Raw genomic sequence first — 19,279 nt, forward strand, 5'->3', positions numbered from 1 at the left:
GGAAAAGACATATATCCCAGGACATGGTCATAATTCAAAGTCAAAAGAAAATAATATATTTTTCATTGTGTTTCACTGAATTTCAAATAATAATTTAAATACTTTAACAGTGTAATTAACACAATAGAGATTTACTACAGTCTTCTTCTTTACGATTTCAGCTACAAGACTCCTATCATTTACTCAATGTAGAATTTAATTCTCTTTATGCAGCTGAAGTCCTTCTCTTATGTTTTCACATTGATATCATTAAATAAATTCAAATTCTACTTATGAAATACTTTACAAAGACAAAATTACTGGGAAAGGACATGTTAAATAGCATTTATTCTGAAAAACAGAACATGTAAGGAAGAGTAAGTGTAGTATGTTTAAAATATAGGTACCTTGGTTATACGGGGGGATACAGTACATTTATTTTCAGTATATGAGTAAATGTCCCAACAACCTGTTTGTTTTTTTTTTTTCTGCTCAAATGCTTGCTGATTTTTCCCTATCTGAAAAGTGAAGGATAGTCTTCTCAAGATTTGCCTATCCTTAACATCCATTATGTTTTTCATTTTATCATGTATAGTAAGAACTATACATTCAGTATTAACAAAGAATAATCTCATATACTGAATAACCAGAAGAATAAAATATCTGTACTTTCATTTACATATATAATTAACTAATAATATCTTTATCTGGTCACAAATAAAATTCCTGTTCAATGCAAACTTTAAACATACAGAAATAAAAAAAGAAATCACTCATAATCCTATCATCCAGAAATAAAGGATAAGTCCCTTACAGTCTTTTTGGGGTGTGTGTGTGTGTGCGTGTGCGTGCATGTTGGGGGGGGTGTGGAGTGGAGGAGCTGAGTTTGTACAGTGATATATGGTAAAGGTGACATACCACACAGGTTTGTGCCTTTTTTACATTTGGTAATAGATCGTAAACATTCTGTCATATCAATAAATTTAATCCTATAACATACCTTTTAATAGTTGCATACTATTTCACCATTTGGATATACTATAATTTATTTAACCACTCATTCATCTATTATTGGACAAATATCTTTGAGACTTTCAGTAGAATGGTCAGATGCAGTGTGCTTTTAGAATGTCAAAATCAGCTTTAGAATATAAAATGGTCAACAGCATTCACTATGTTACCTGAATTCACACACCTGTTTATAGAGTTTCAGGAATGGTGAGAAATTCCAATTCTATAGGGTCAACAAATCAATAGTTTATTCTTGGTGTCACTCATTAACAGTGTCTATATTTCCGGCTGTCTTGGTTTTCTTAGCATAGTGTTGAATGAACACTGTGAATTTTTCAGATTAAACATTTTATCTATGAGAAGGATAAAGACCTCCAGGTTATGGATACTTCAACACCACCAACCTATTCTGACAGTTGAACCAATTCCGGTGTAATTTCTATGTTTCATGTGTTCTCTCATAGATATTTATTCTTTGCAACATTGCAGATTTTTGTAATTTTACTTTGCTTTCATAATTTTAGATACTATTACCTTTTCTTGCATTTTTTGGGCATAGTGATTTGATACCATGTTCCAAATACCCAGTCCATAAATATATAAACAGTATAAGTAAGCCATTGTGGATTTAGTTCAGACCCATGAAAACCATCTCAGAAGTACTTAAAAATTACAGTCTAATCATTAGTAATTATAAATTCTAGAGAAGCTGTTTATTAAAAGATTGTCTTTTACATATTCAAAATGACTAGTCAACACCACTGAAGAAGTTAATAGCGTACTTTTTATTTTCTTAGATACAATATACCAATAAAAGAAAATTTTTATTAGTTTATGATCATTTTAAATAGACTAAATAAAAAATTTAACATTTGTTTTTATATACATCATTCCAATTAATCACAAAAATAGCTTTGCCAATTCTACTTTAATGACTACATAATGAAATTGAAGAAATGTTTTGTTGTTTGAAAAGGTCATGCTACTAAATAGTTAATAGTGTAAACATTGTTTTAGGAAATGTTTAACAGTTTGCTCAAAATTCTTTAAAAAATAGTATAAATGTAAATTATTATAAATTTGAAAGACAGATGTTTGGATTAATGAAGCTTAACTATATATGGGGAGGGGGGCAAAAAAGGGCCACTCATAGAAGAGTACAATTGTTTTAAAATATACTTAGGTAAAGACTGTTTAAAAGTCTTGAGGAAAAAGAACTTGTATCATAACTCTTTATTACCTTTAACTTTTTAATTGCCTCTTTTAAAAATCCAAAGGTTGTTGTTCTTAAAAAAAATTTCAAACAACCTAGATTTACAACTCCACATTTCTACCACTAACCCATTCTTCCTAAAAGTGTCTTTCATTTTGTCAGTTTCTTTAGGTGTGGAACTCAGTATCTTATACATAGCAGGTATTTCAACAATGTCAAATGGATGCAATTCCAATAACTCCATGAGATTTTCATTATTCATATGCAATAAATGGAATCAGAAAAATTCTCACATGCTTGTACAAGAAATTCACATTTCCCTAATGGAGATTTTCACACACCTCTTATATCTACGAAATACATAAAGCTATGAATGGGATGTCTGAAACACCATGAAGACTGCAATGAAAGATACAACTTTCTGTCCTTAGAAAAGGAAATTTAAAAGACTCAGGCACCTATAAGTAGATCTGACTGTCAATACATATAGGTTCACCCACAGAGAAAATAAAACTCCCATATGTTGAAACACTTGGCATCCGTGCACTTCTTTTTCCTATTTCATGCCATGTTTCCCTGGCCCTATGTACTGAATGCATTTTCAGTGTGAAGGAGAACACTCCTCCAGCTGCTAATGTGAGGACTTCTAGCCCTGTAACCATGAGATGACCCAGCACTGCTGCCTGCTTAGAGTTCTCCCCTGGGGGTGAATGTGGGTGCTGGCACTCTTTGCTGTGCATTAGAAGCAGAGAACACCAGCAACTGGGACACTTCAAGGACACTGCATAATTTCAGTAAGAGTTAGGAGAGGAGAAGGAAAACTCCATTTCTATCAAATGTGCTATCAAAGTAAGCACAGCTTTCTTGTTCCATTTTTTGGTCAGGAAGGAAGTGGAAATTTTTGAAAAATGAAAAAGATTTTATTGTGATAAAAATAATAATAAACCAGGGTTTACTTTAAATCTGGGAAAATGATGTATACAAAAACAAAGAAAGTGACAAAACAATCATCTTGACATTAATATTCCATATGGTTAAGCATTTAATTTCTTCTTGTGTTACATATATATATATATATATATATATATACATACACACACACACACATGCATGTTGTCTCTATTCTAAACCTAAACTATAAGCTACCTGCAAGTAAAAACTGTGCTTTATTCTCTTTAGCAAATAAATATTTATGTTATTGATAAACTATCTGAGGATGAAAGTCTATGAAATCGCAGAGCTCTTGTAGGTAAAGATAGTTGGATGATCTATTGTTAACTATTAATAGATCTAACCCTTCTAGAAGCAGCTAATTATATGCTTGATATGCCAGTATAATTGGGCAAAATTGCTAAGTTACAGCCATGTTATTGTAACTATATAAAAATAAGCTTAAGTATGTTCGTAGAAAATTTTATTGCCATCCTTTGCAGTATAATCTGCATTTACCAAAATTATATATATTTTGAAAGGTAGGTTCAAAGTATATGGCAGACTCCAAGGGTCAGCAAACTTTTTTCTGTTAAGATCTAGACAGTAAATATTTTAGGGTTGCAGGCCACCTATGGTCTCCATCATGATCACTCAGATCTGCTACTGCAGTGTAAAAGAAGCCATAGACAATACATAAATGAATGAATGTGGCAGTGTTCCAATAAAATTTTATTCACAAAAAGTCAGCCAAACTATGGGCTATAGTTTGCCAACCCTTAATGTAGGTTATACATCACTAGAAGTAGCATAAAATGGGATGAAGAATAATTTAATATTTTTATAGGAAAGAAATATATGTGACATTTTCAAGATCTTTATTGACTCTTAAAAAAAAACACAACAAAAAACCACCAAACTTAAATAGCACACACAAATCTTACCTGGTTAGGTATCCTCAGTGGGGGCCTTGGACCTCCAGGGTACCGAGGTGACATAAAAGGCTATTGAAGTAAAACAAACAAATAAACAAAACAAAAAAACAATGTAAAATACAGATCTGAAAATAAACTGCTTTAAAAAATTTTCGAATTATACAAAACATAAATCAAATTTACTTATGTGGCTGATTTCAGTAAAATAAAAGCTTTTAAGAAAAATTACCATCCTATTTTTTATTTTGTAGAATATCTGGAAAAATTTCCAAAGAAATCATTAAAAAATCGAAGATGACTAAAGTAACTGTAGCAAAAAAAATTTTTTAATGCTATCTAATTGGCAAAAAGTAAGACTAAGAAATTTAGGCAATTGAATCTTAGTCAAGACTTCAGGAAGAGGATCACTGGCTACATTTTTATACAAACTGGATTCTGAATTACTCAATTCAGTTATCATTTTCCTCTAATAATTTTGACTGAATTACCCAATTCGGTTATAATTTTCCTCTAATAATTTTAAAGTTGCCAAATTTCTTCATCTTTTCTTTTGTAGCTCCATTTAAAATGGTAAAGAAATTTCTTTTCCAAGGGACATTTGTGGTTAGGAGAGCTTTGGCTTTCTTTCATTAAGGGTTTTTTATAATTCAAAATCGATTATAAATTTTAAAATTGAAATTGCTTTGCATATTTTGAGCCTAGCAGACTATGAGGTGTGTACTTTTTTTAATAACCATTTTTTTATTGAAGTATAGTTAATTAACAATGTTGCATTAGTTTTAGGTGTACAGCAAAGTGATTCCATTATATATATACATATACACACACAGACAAATATATACATATAAATATAGACACATATATATATTCTTTTTCATATTATTTTCCATGATAGGTTATTACAAGATATTAAATATAGTTCCCTGTGCTATACAGCAAGTCCTGGTTGTTTATCTATTTTATATGTAGTAGTATGTATATGTTATGAGGTGTGTACTTTTAACAGAAGAAAAAAATGGCCTTATATTAAAACTCAAGTCAATTTATCTTGTTAGATGAATCAGAGGCTGCTAAGATGTACTGATTCTGTCAGTCCCGAAACTGTCTGAAAAATATGCTAAAAGTATCATTTCAGTGATTGTCCAATGATGAGTGGAAGGAGAATATTTTTGATCACTCAGATTTGGGCACAGTTTTTTTTTTTAAGTTTATTCCTAAAATTATTCAAAATTCCATTTTTATAGAAAAATATAATTTTATTTAATTATAATACATAATTACATGTAATATAAGCAAATTATCAACTCTAAAGGGTTGAATATTAAGTAAAATATTAAGAATGAATTAATATAAATTAAGAATCAATTTACCAAAGGATTGGGCAAGCCAAATCTACAGTACTTTACATAATTAAATTCCACATTTATAATGAATTTTCTAAAAATATTTTTAGAAATTAGGCCTGCAGTTCTAGGGCTATTTTAAAAGCAGCAGCTGAAAAATAAAATTCTAGCAAATTTATGTGGTATAGACTTTTCTATAATATCTTTTGGAGGGTCTGACAAACCAACAAGAAGAACTTTAGAATTAAGCAGTTTGAGTTTTTACTTACTGTGTTGTTATATGTTAACATATTCCTAGGAGATCATTTTAAATGGACAGAAACAGTAGATTATTCAGGTAATAGTGTCACCTCCAGCTGATAAAACTTAAGTGGATTTTCCAGTTTAAACATTTAAAAAATGTTTAGTTTTCACATATTTGATTAAAGTTGACTCTCATCATTTCTGAAGCTCTACTCTAAATTGGATTAATTAGTTAACTATACTGTCAACTGGAAGCTCATCCCAATATTCACACTCCCTCTGCTACTTTTCTAACCACCTAATTTCATTTATGAAACTGTCTTATAAATTCTGGACTCACTTAAAAAATTTAATAATTAAATATCGTGTCATTGATTTTGGAATGGTTGCCTTTGTTTCACAAAGTGATGTTTTATGACATAGTCACTAAGCCCAAGTACAATATCAATTTAAGGTTTGAGACATGGAGAAATAAAAATAGGTTACTAATAGTTCCTGTCTATAATAAAATCACTTCAAAATGGAATACAAGGTAGAAATTGTTAAAACACTACTAAATACTGATAACCTTGAAATGTACCTTATTTGAAACAGAGCATTTGAGATTTGTACGTTCCTCTGAATGTAAAATAATGTTATAGTATTAATATAAATGGACTATTTGAAAAGAGAAAATTTTTCTCTGATCAATGGCATTGTGAATAAATGTATTTTAACAGGACTGTTGTACTCTCCTATCTGACCATGAGGCCCCATCAAGGGATTACTGAGGGAGAGGCAGTGCATGTGGTAGTTGTGAACCTGTAGTCCCCTATGGAATAAGATTGCGAGAGCGAAAAGAGTCTCTTTTTAATTTATTTCCTCTTGTATGCCCTCCTCCAGAAGTTCAAATTTTTTTTAGCCAAAAAAAAAAAACGAAAGAAAACCACTTCCATTTTTCAATCTATAGCTATACAATTAAAGCAAAAAACAACAAAAATCTAGTTAGTTTAGATAAAAAACCACTACTTTCCCCTAAAATATAAACATTATTATGGTTAAAGCATTTTAATATCAAATTAGTGCTGTTATAAGCTCTTAATATTCAGATTGATTCTTAAGATATCTGGTTAACCACCTAGGTCCTCAACTGCCTACTTGTTGAGGTACAGACACAGCAACAGAACCCAAAAGAGTTTTCATGTCAGCAACTGAGAATATTCTACTAATATTCTGTATTTCACTATTCAGAAGTCAATTTGCTTTCAAATATAATTTAAGGTATTAAAACAAGTTTAAATTCTTTTATGGTAAAAATGCTAATCTAAGAGATTACCTACTGATATTATAAAGTATACCTACTGATATTATAAAGTACATCTATCGACAGACCTTCAGTACTCTCTGCGTTGATAACCTGGGAAGAACAGGTTCCTCAAAAGAGCCCTTAGCTATGAAAGTATGCTTACTCTTAATATTTGGGGAAAATTTTTTAATAGTTTGGGCATCAAAATATGTGCTTGAGGGTGTCAGAATGATGAATCAATATTTTAAATGGAAAAAGCCTTCCCCTTGAAAAATGGGCTAAAAAGTTATTTATAATGTGTATGGAAAACCTTTGACTGGGAGTCAAAGGCCTGGATTCTAGTTTTTGCACCACCACTAATTAGCAGAGGGACCCTAAATTAAAAACCGTTCAGGGCTTTAGTTTTCCCAACCTTAAAATGAGAGAGTTGGACAAGATGATCTCAGAAGTCTCTTGGGAAATAATAATTTAAAATCCCCATGATACTGAATGTTAATATTATGACATAGTATGAGTGTGTTTCGTGTTTGGTAATTGCAATCATTGTCGCTTTTGTTGTGGTCATCCATTTACAATGCTTGGTGTCAGTTTATTTATCTCTTGCAAAAATAAAATACACTGTGTGTGTGAGTGAAAAAAAAAAAAAATTAATGCTAGTAGAATAGGTAGTTTAACTCTTCAAATCAAGATATACAATTTCCAGTTACTTGGAATATTTTTACTTCTTAATTTTTAATATTTCATAAAAGGCCTTTTAAAATATAGTTTATACTAATTTGTATTATTTCCTAATTTTGAATCTGCATCCACATAGTGGTCAGTTAGTATAATAAAGAATAATACTTGATTCTTTAAAAAAAAAAAATAAAACTCCCATGATTCCATGTTAATTATTTCCAGCAAGTATAAAGATTAGCATACTGTAAATAGCTATAAATATTTGAAGTGTGTGTGGGTGATATCAGTCTATGCTCCTAAGGCACAAGCTATCTTTATCAAGGAGCTAGAGAAGCTTATTCCCATGCTTTCCAGAGAAAAAGAAAAACCTAGGTAAAGAAAAAAAATACTCCAACAAACAATGATGCCCTTTGTTCAGATCAAAGGCCAATAGAGAGAATAAAAAAGCTGCACTTATTGATTAAAAGGTATGCTAGAGATTTGTTCATTCAACAAATATTTATTAAACACACACAAAGGCACTGTTCTAGATGGTGGGACATATCAGTGAACAAAGCAGATGAAGATCACTGCCCTCTGCTTAGGATTTTTCAAGGTTCACAGTCTTGTAATTAATAGGAGAAAAAATGTTCTGGAAAAACTATTTTCTACAGTCCACTAATCTGGAAGAAATAAAACGTTCTCTTCACCAAATGGCAAATATCAATGAAAACCCAAAGAAAATAATATTTCAATCTGGTGGCTTCCCTCAGAAGTCATATTACATCATCCCTACTTGACAGAACATGTAGTGTTATGAATGACTAAAAATCAAGGCTAGGCTTTTAAAAAAGTTCTCCAAATCAGGCAAAACTCGTGGACAAAGGTTCTTTATAATACACAAGATAAACTGAGTAGCACAGTTAGTACCCTGACATATGGAAATACATTTATAGGCATAAATTCTCATTTCTACATGTTTCAGTTATCTACTTAGAATGAATGGGATAAACCAAAGTGCAAGCAATAAAAATGTATACAAAGCCAGAAAATCAATAAATATTTGATGACTAAATGAAAGGAAAAAAACTCTAATAGAAATATAAACTAAATGTCCAGCCCATTTCCTCCAAGTAGTCTTTTAGAGAAAAAATCACACCCATTTAGAATCATAATTTATTTCAGAATGAACATCATTCAGTCTTAAAGGATTATTATTTTCCATTATATCAAGAATTATTCATGAAATATTAAACTTCTGCTTTCCTAAAAGAGATTTTCCTTTATTCTTTGCCATTTCTGCTAGTGGAAAGTAGTAGTCTGCCTCTTCTTATTTCATCTTCATAAACTGTTAGTGCTTTATCTCAATTCTCTAAGATTTAGAAGGAACAAGTTCTTTCTCATCTCTCCTTCTCCAAAGATCCCAGACCCCACCAAAGGAATTATTTTATAAATAATTTACCCATTCTGAAATTACAGGTGATAAGAACCATTTAAAGCCCTAACTTCTTTTCACATATATATATGATCAAACTGTACATCTTAAATGACACATTGCTCAAATGTTAACTTTACTAATATTTTCTAACATTTTAATTAGTTTCCAGAAAGCATAAATATGATTTATCAATACCACAGTTTTTCTTGAGATAACTCAGTATTCTCCTTTCTATGCCAAGTAAACATCTACTAATCCTCCAGGGGCTGGAATGTCACTTCCTCTTTAAGGAATCTCTATAGGCTCCTTTCCCTCCATTTCCTAAGCACTTTGTTCACACTATTCTCATAGAGGATTCAGCACACTGCAGTGTAATGTGTGCCTTGATATGAAGGGAACCCACTTCAGAGGAAAGGACATGAAACCAGATCAGAGCAAGTACCTTAATGCCACGGTAATCAATCCATAAAATAAAACTGATATTTCTAAGAATCCTTAAAATTGATGGTAGCAGTGTATAAATCACCCTATATCTTATTTTAAATATTTCAACATGGCTTTAGAAACTCTTTAAATCTTGGTCTTTAAGAGCAGGTTGATAATAAAGAAAATTTAAAATCACTAAAAAGTAAAATCTTCTTTAAAATGCCAATTTTATACTTAAGCATTTTCTATATACTACATTTTATTTTATGAGCACAATTTAGAACAAATCAATGATGAAAAGAATAATACTAAGTTCTTTAGAATGAACAAATGTAACATTTAGGACAGTTTACAATTCTGAAAATTTAGAAGTCTGAGATATGTTCTACAATTTAAAGTAACTGAACTTTTTCGAGTACAAAACTATTCATGTGAAATTTGCTTCTATTTTTGAAAAAATAGTAGTTTTTAAATGACATAGAAATACACAATTACCAAGTTTGAGAAAACATGAACTTACAATCTAAAAAATAAATACACACTTAAAAAAATGACTTCACAAAACTACTCAAGTAAAGTTTTACAAGTTCTGTATTATACAATTATAATAAAATCTGACTTATAGAATTTTATTCCAATATACCTTTTTGACACATTTTACAGCAAAAAGTTTTTAGAGTTAACTAGGTCAACCTCCTAATTTTATGTAAAAGAAAACCAAAGACCAAATTCCTTAACTGCCACTTTAGTTTTCTTAGAGCTATGTAACATCCGACTATAGTAATAACTTTAAAGAATAAAGGCAGGTACACATACTTCATTCTTATGACTAACTGACCATAAATAAATTGCCTGACTTGGCATTTCCTCCTAGGCACCCCCAGCAACCTTGCAACCATTCACTTAATGTAGAATTCTTTACCTTTGTTACCACTCAACCATGAAAAGCTGAAAAGACAGTGGTATTTCAGGTAATCAAGTTAATTTGCACATAAAGCACTAATTAGCATGTGCTCTTATTCACCAGATGAAAAGAAATTCAACAACTGAAATGTAAAATCAATTTAGTAAGCTCTATCTCTCTCTTCTTGAATATTTTTGGTAGAGTTTTGATAATATATGTTGTCTTTAGTTCATTTATTTTTGTTTTTAAGTCAAATACTGGAAGGGAATAGAAGATGGGTTAGGAATGGTGCTACATGGATGTGGTATTATTAGAAGAGTATTATCATTGTAATCAAGCTGCTCATGATAATGTGACAACTTGTAATGAGGTTCAGGAGGAAGGGAAGGAAGCAGTTAGCACATTCTAAGAGAGAATGTACAGAGTCGCATTCAATAAATACTTGGCTGTTTCCATAGCTGGGTCATTGATTGAGTGAGTGAACAACATTGATGGAAGACTCTAAAAACCATCAGAAGGTGTAATAAAGTTTGGTTCTCTTGTATAAAATCTCACCTGGCCAATTTATGTGTCTTGTTAAAAATAGGTAGTATCTATTGATATTGCAAAGGGTAAGGCACAGTACTGGCATAGTGTATCTGGTTGTCTAATGAGAAAATGCTTATATGTATAGAGGGGAAAATTCAGCTTGCTTATATAGGATAAATTATGTCTTCTAGAGCAGCGGTCTCCAACCTTTTTGGCACCAGGGACCAGTTTCGTGGAAGACAATTTTTCCACAGACTGGGGGGTGGGGGGAGTTGGAGGGGTAGAGGGATGGTTTCGGGATGATTCAAGTGCATTACATTTACTGTGCACTTTATTTCTATTATTATTACATTGTAATATATAATGAAATAATTATACAACTCACCATAATGCAGAATCAGTGGGAGCCCTGAGCTTGTTTTCACTTGCCACTCACTGATGGGGTTTTGATATGAGTCTGCAAGCAATTGATTTATTATGGTCTCTGTGCAGTCAAACCTCTCTGCTTATGATAATCTGTATTTGCAGCCACTCCCCTGCACTAGCATCACCACCTCAGCTCCACCTCAGATCATCAGGCATTAGATTCTCATAAGGAGCATGCAACCTAGATCCCTCGCATGTGCAGTTCACAGTAGGGTTCACACTCCTATGAGAATCTAATGCCACTGCTGATCTGACAGGGGGCGGAGCTCAGGTGGTAATGAGAGCGATGGGGAGCGGCTGTAAATACAGATGAAGCTTCGCTCGCTCACCCGCTGCTCACCTCCTGCTGTGCGGCCCAGTTCCCTGGGGGTTGGGGACCCCTGTTCTAGAGGACCTAATAAAAGTAGGTAAAGAACAAAGTGTTGGAGATCCCAAGATGATACTGAGTTATAATTACAATATCTACATCAAGAACATATAAGAGAATTTATGATTTAGATGACTAAGAAGGTCTTGTACTCTCTCCTACTGCTTTCAGGTTTCTCTATTTCTGGGCATCCGGGTTGAAAATAGTGATTCTTAGGCAGTTTTACAAAGTAACAGTATTTAATAACCACTTTTTGGTATAGAAGTATGTCAGGTTAATTTATGTATGATTTGGAGGAAAAAAAAGTATGATAACTTCCTCATTTTTTTCTAAAGCAGAGGCCAGCCATGAGAGCTGCCACTAATTCCATATAGCAGGGCATTTCAACTGTTTGTCTAATATAGTGCCAGGTGTACACATGAGACCCTGGTCTTCTTAGATTTAAATACATTCAAAGAGCTATAACCCTCAGGTCTCCGAAACATGTTTTGGCTTACATATTTTCTTTCCATTAAGAAGAGGCTCAGCATTTGAGTAATATCATACTGTCTTTACCATATAACCATCTTTAGTCTAAAAATCTGTAAGAAAAAATGGTTATTTGCTAAAAAGTAATTTGCTTCCATCAACATTTAGGCAAAAACACAAGACACAAAGTGATAAACAGCTAGGAAAAATATGGGTTATCTTTAGTAATTATATTAATTACATAAAGATCAAATATCTACCTTTCTTGATCCTGTGCAGATATGACTTTAGACAGATATAATCTTTCTTCTGATATTTTTCACATACTGTTTTAGGCACACACAGGGAATAATACACAATTCTGTGTCATAAAAATTATTACAGAATCTTTCAAGGGAAAAACTTCTCTTGAACATAATTTTTTTAAAATGATAAATATGGAAGATTATAATTATTTATAGTCCTGTAAAGGTAATAAAAATATGTTCACTATGAGATTTTACCCCAAGCATAAACATTCTTTTAAAAATTAAACATTACTTTTAATTCATTCTGGGTCCATTTTTTTAGTTAGTCCAATTCTCTTTACATGATTCTCCTATATAGATTTCTATTCTCTATTTTGCTATTCAAAATCTCACTTAGAAGTAAATCTTTTTTTCCTTAATTGTGATAAGAGTTGAAGTCATATGGCTGTCAATTATAAATAATATTGAGAATATTATTTTGAAAAAAGCATCACAAAAAGTGTTGTGACTTGTACATTCATTTCTGCCATCGTTCATATAGTAAGACTGTTCACATTTTTTTATTTTTATGATTCCATGAGATGCTTCATAAGTTTTCTGTAGAAAAGTAATGAAGCATAAATTATACATCAAATGAATTTCATTAAAGTTACTTTACAATTCATATATCTTAATTTGTTCAGTTTCTTTTCTGTTTTTCAGGAAAATCTCCATCAGACATTACTGACACCCCAGTGGATAAGACACTCTTGATTAACACATTTTAATTCCAACTAGTATTAAACTAATTTAGCTCACAAAATGACATACTTGTGCTGGCAATTCTGCTGATAAGCATAAATATGTAGTTTAACTTCCATACATCTTAGATATTCTATCATCAACAACACTTAATTAAAATAACGCATATCAAATACCTGTAAAGTATGAACAGATCAGGTTTCCTAGATGTTGTTTTGGCAAGGCTAATCCAATTCAGCACAGAGTTATAAGCAGGTTGATTCTTCTGATATGGATTTAGTCTAAGCATTAAAATTGCTCATTTCTATTATGGGCCTTTGCAAAAAGATGAGACTATTTCTCAAGTCTTCATTACCATATATCAGATACTGGCTTGTGGCAATGGACTTGTGGATTGTGAAGGGGAACTATGCTGCCTTCTGGTCTAATCAACTACAGAAGTTTGAATAACATTCTATGAAAAACTTTAATGATTTGTTTTAGATCAATTTATATTCACAAATACACACAGACCCTTTTATTTTTTTGTGGTGTCTGTGGGACACGTAGCTGGAGTCCTGCGTAAGTTGAATCTCGCTCTGTGCTGCCTCCCATCCCTGACTAAAGTCACAAGGACAGATCAACCCACATTACAAGTAACCCACTATGGGTATGAAAATCAATATGTGAGGTTTATAACTGAGGAAAAGTATTGGGCTAACTCAATAAAAAAAGAAGCAAAAACAGTAATTTTTAAAAACGACTCAGTTTTTCATTGAAGAATGCAAAAACATTCCCCTCTTCCCCAACCTTTTCCCTATTTTATATTCTTGCTTCCACATAAACTTGTTCTAGATGAGAGGGTGGGAGACAAGCACTTTAATTTACCTAAATGTACCATTAGGTTAAAAAAAAAAAAAAAGCTACTTTGTTCTGGTACCCTTCTGGTATCTTGATATGCTAGGTAAGTTTCTACTGATAAAGCAGTAGTCTTTTCAAATTCACAAGCAGCGATAACATTTGTTAAAGAAACCTGCCTATGGGCTCGGTCTCTGATACAAGTGGCAGATTATATATATTTTTACTTTCTTTAAAATGAAATGTTACACTTCATATTCACTTGGTTACTCACCTGCAAAAATGAAGTCTAAAGTTACTCAATTCATGTCTGAACTGTATAGAGTAATCTTTTCTACTGAACAGATTTTAACAGAAATTATTAATGCCCCAGAAAGTCTGTTTTGAAACTAGAGCTTACTAATTTGACTAATGCTAAAAAGTATAAAAATAAGCAAGATGAGAGAATTCAAATTGCACAAAGTGAAGTTATTTCTCCATCTCCAATTAAGATGCATTTTGAACCACGTGTCTTAAATAGGTACAGAATAAATGTACAGAATAAAACTAAGACAAATTTGAGTGGAGAAAATATTACTGATGTCAAAGGTATTTGTAATGTCAGATTATTTATAGAATATAAAAATGACAGAAAACAGGTAGTAGTCACATTTGCAGGCATCCTTAGTAAGTAACTCTATTTTACCCTTTCTTGATAAGCATCCTACTGTGTACAAAGAATATCCGATTACTCTATTCCTTGGCATTATGTCTTAAACTCAAGATTATACCTGATTGTTGGGTATAATAGATGGCACCTGGCAATTGCCTATACTCTCTGTCCACAGGTGCCAGCAGAGCAGTTTTCTTTGTCCCTCGGCAGGAATGAACAGTTTATAATAGCCAACACTTCACTCCCAGCAGCATTTCTTTGACCTCCCCAGCTTCTCTCTCCAGCTACTGCCTCATCTTCACTTTCCCTTTACAGCAAAACTCTTTGAAACTCTTTGAAAGAGTTGGACACACTCGTCTGCAATTTCTCTCTTCCTACTTTATCTTGAATTTACTTTTATGCGGCTGTCACCCCCATCACTCCATGGAAACGGGCCTTATCAAAGTCACCAGTGACCACCTCGTTGGGTCCAATGGTCAGTTGTCAGTCCTCAACTAATTTGAACTATCAGCAGCATTTGACACAGCTATCATTCCTCACTTCCCTGAATTTTTCTTCTTGGCTTCCAGGTTCCCACATTGCCTGGTTTTCTTCCTAACTCATGTGCTCCTCCTTCCCATTCTTCTTGCTGGTTCCTCCTCATCTTCCTGCCTTCTTAAAAACAGAACCCTGGGATCCTTGAGCTTCTCGTCTCTCTCTCTACTCATTACCTGGGTGATGTCATCCAGGCTCACAGCTTTCAATATTAGCCATATGCTAATAACTCCCAAATGCCTCTAGCCCAAGCCTCAAGCATAAAACTCCAGATCTGATACCGTGCTCCCTACTCGACATCTCTTGAATATCTAATAGCCATCTTAATCTTAACAAGTTTAAACTTAAGCTTCTGATTGTCCCCTCATACCTCCTCTTGCAGTTTTACCTATATAACACAGGTAAATGTCAGCTCCGTTCTTTCAGCTGAACAGACCAAAAGACTTGCAGTCACCCTTGATTTGTCTTTTCCTCTCACAACACATATCCAAACCATCGCCAGAATCTGTTGGCTCTAACTTCAAAATATATCTAGAATCCAGTCACTTCTCACCACTGTTACCAGCCTTGTTTGAGCCATAATATTCTCTTGTAAAGTTTTGCAGTGACATCCAAATTGGTCTCCCTGCTTCCACCTTTCCCTCCTATAGATGAATCTCAACATAAGAGCCAGAAAGACCCTGCTAAAACCCTCCACTCAGAACAAAACCCCAAATCCCTACAGTGACCTACAAAATTCTACTTGATGTGGCTTTCTACTGCCTACGACTTCATATCTAATTGCTCTCCCCAGCCGACACTCCACTATAGTTACTCAGGCATTCCCTTTGTCCCTGGAAAAAGCTGGTCATGCACTGAACTCAAGGGCTTTATACTTGCTTGTCCCTCAGCCTAGAACACTTCCTTCAGACACGAGATGCTTGTTCCCTCACTTCCTTCAAGTCTTTACTTAAATGGCATCTTCTTGATGAGTCCTTCTGTGGCCACCCCATCCAGAACTTCCTCAACACTGCCTATTTTCCTTTTCTGCTTCATTTTTCTCTCTAGTCCTTATCACAATCTAACATATCATATATTTAAAAATAATTATTTATTTTGTTTACTGACTGTCTCCCATAGTGGATTCTACGTTGGATGTGGGTAAGGATTTCTGTTTAGCTTGTTTACTCCAGTAACTCTAGCACGGGGTGGTGGGAGGGGGCCATAAATATTTGTTGCTGAATGTCATCAGCAATCTGAGCCAGTGGTTCTCAAATTTTAGCTTGTAAGACTCATCTGTTAAAAATAAAAAACAAACAACAAAAACCAAAGGATTTCCAGTGCCATTGCCCCACCACCAAGAATCCTGATATACTAGGAGGCAGGTGACCCCAGGACTCTTGACGATAGTACAAGAATACACTTGGAGAAACACTGTTCTTGGTCTTTACCCTTTGGATTTCTTACAGGCCATCTAGTGGTGACCATATTCATAAAGAATAGGAGTGGGTAAATTATGGCTCATGGCTAAATGTGGTCCACCACTTGTTTTTGTAAATAATGTTTTACTGGAATAGCCATGCTCTTTAGTGTACACAGTGTCTATGGCTGTCTTTATACTACAACAGAGTTGAGTAGCGTGACCTCAAAGCCTTCAAATCCTAAAATATTTACTATCTGGCTTTTTACAGAAAAAGTTTGTTGACCTCTGATATAGATAGAAGATAAATTATTCCAGACCACCACCTAGTGATAAGCTATTTTTTATTTTATATATATATATATATATTTTTTTTTTTTAATGGTGTTTTCTTTCCTTTTTTGGCTGCACGGCGTGGCATGTTCATCTCCTACCAGGGATTGAACCCGTGCTTAACCACTGGACCACCAAGGAAGTCTGATAAGCTATTTTTCAAAAAGCTGAAGGTATCCTTATGTATACTTAAGACAAATCTATCCGACCTATACAGGGAATTTGCAATATATTTAATATTTGATTTATATTTAATAATCCATTCCTTACCTTTAATTCGCCAAAGAATGGTGCTCATTTTTGTTTCTGTAACCAACGTTAAACAAAAAACTAAGATTGTGTTATAAACTGCCTTTGGATATTTGCTATACATTTTTTTGTTTCCCAAGGACCTATAATAAAAATAGAGGCGTTCTGGGAAGACTTTTCAAAAATAAGATATTGGTCTAGGATGGCCAAGTTAACTTTTTCATAAATACCCATTTTGATAAATAAACATTGAAAGTAAGGTTTCTAACAGGAAACTATTTCATTCCATTCTAACTGAAAAACCCAAGTAAAGAGTCTAAACCCCTGACACCCCCTTCCTTGTTTGTTGTCCATCTAGTCACCGCTATAGGGTCTTCTGTTGTTTGAAACTGCGATTTAAAAAAAAAAAACTTACTCAAGCTGAGCAGTTTTAATTTGTTCTAATAGTTGAGGCCAGAAAAACTATTACCACAACTGCAGGAAAGCATTATCAAAGCCAGCAGCTGTCAGGCACCTTGATTTTTTTAGGCTGCTTTTATCTTTATACTAGAGAAAGACTTGTTCTGTTCTCAATATTCAGAATCTTTGTTCTTTAAAGATTCAAAATTACATTTTTAAGAAAATTAAACTTCAGTTTTATTTCTTGAACTTTGACAAATAAGCAACCTTCCCCACCTCTACTCTCCAAATCCTGGTGTATTTAATTCTGAGAAATACTATTTTTAATGTGTGAATTTTAAACTATATATATTGATAATGTCAAATGTTATAGTTCAGTAAGTCAATTCAACTTGAGATATTCAGTATTCCACTTATTCAAATTAAGAAATGATGTACTTACTAATCTTTTGGTTTGTTATCTGAGGTCAAAGATGATATCTACAACTTCTGGGGAGAAGGAAAAGGAGTTTCTCCTGGTTTAGAGTATTTCCTAAAACTAACTTCTGAAACAGCCATGATCAGGAGGGATAAGAGGAAAGGCAAACCATTGGGAGAGAAGACAATTTAAAGATTAATAACAGAAGGAAACTGAGAAGGAGTAGAGACTATTTAACTACTATATGTATAAATAATAGGGTAAAACAGGTGCTACTGATAATAAAAGGTGGTTTTGTGAAAGTCTGAATAGGAAGAAGAGTATGCTTAGTTATGAAGGTATCTTCAAAATGTAGGACTTATGTCCAAAAATAAATCAAATAAATATCTACCTCCAGAAACATTTAACCAGGGCTTGTAAAAACATTTCTTCTTGTCTTTTTCCTTTTCAGTTTCAAGTGTTAGATTAAATAATTGTTTTTCTCCTTTTTGATTCTCTTTCTTTTAAAATATCAAGAATATTATATTACCCTGAGCTTTGTTTTTGTCTTTGGTGCTTTATGAATGTCATTTATATTGAGTTTTTCTAGTCAATAAGTGTCCCATGGAGAAAAGGGGAGACTTCTTTGTATTTTTGTTGTTGTTGTTCTTATTACATTATTACTATGTCAAAGCATTAGGTCAGCTTGCTACAGCGCAGTCTTGCTAAAAATAGAACCTTTGGAAAATATACCCAAACAAGTAGAGACATCGGCAAACCACCACTAGATGGCAAAGCCGCTTTACCATTGCTAACATTCTGCGTGTAGAAAGAATGTGACTTAGGAACCTGCTGCAACGTATTTTCCACCATATCAGAGTTTTGATCAATTCGGATTTTAAAATATGGATGGCCACTGTAGTCTGAAACTGAATTACTTGGTATACTTTATCTGCAACAAGTATTTATAATCTTATTCATGTCAAAGCCTTACATTTACAATCCATCATCAATGTATTATTAGTTTTCAACAGTTCTCAGTAAAGAAGACAGATCCAGTGACTAAGAATACAGCAAATGTATTAAGATAAAAATCAAAACACAATACATGGTAAAAATGAACAAAAGGCTATACAGAATTCAAAATTAAATATTTACAAGTATATCCCACATTAGTTATATACGCAAAGATATCTACATTAGACCTATTAAAAAGATTACATTGTGTTTCTATATGTTATAGATGTGCTTGATTAGAGTGATAAAAACAAGATATGGTTTTCTTAAAAGTTTTCTTGTGGTAAAGAGCAGAAAGAAGGAAAAAATAAAGTATTTTT

The 19,279-nt window shown here is 32.9% G+C and overlaps 1 protein-coding gene across 4 annotated transcripts in view; it reads right to left on the bottom strand.

The window, feature by feature from the left end:
* Window positions 1-19,279, bottom strand: part of SSBP2 (single stranded DNA binding protein 2) — a 294,633-nt gene that overhangs the window by 64,495 nt on the left and 210,859 nt on the right. For all 4 annotated transcript variants that reach the window (XM_068533619.1, XM_068533613.1, XM_068533605.1 and 1 more), the window contains one exon: window positions 4,078-4,137. In XM_068533619.1, the coding sequence (XP_068389720.1) occupies window positions 4,078-4,137 (60 nt within the window). The remainder of the gene's footprint in view (window positions 1-4,077; window positions 4,138-19,279) is intronic.

This window comes from Eschrichtius robustus, chromosome 2 (assembly GCF_028021215.1).
Source record: "Eschrichtius robustus isolate mEscRob2 chromosome 2, mEscRob2.pri, whole genome shotgun sequence".
Taxonomy (NCBI): Eukaryota; Metazoa; Chordata; class Mammalia; order Artiodactyla; family Eschrichtiidae; genus Eschrichtius; species Eschrichtius robustus.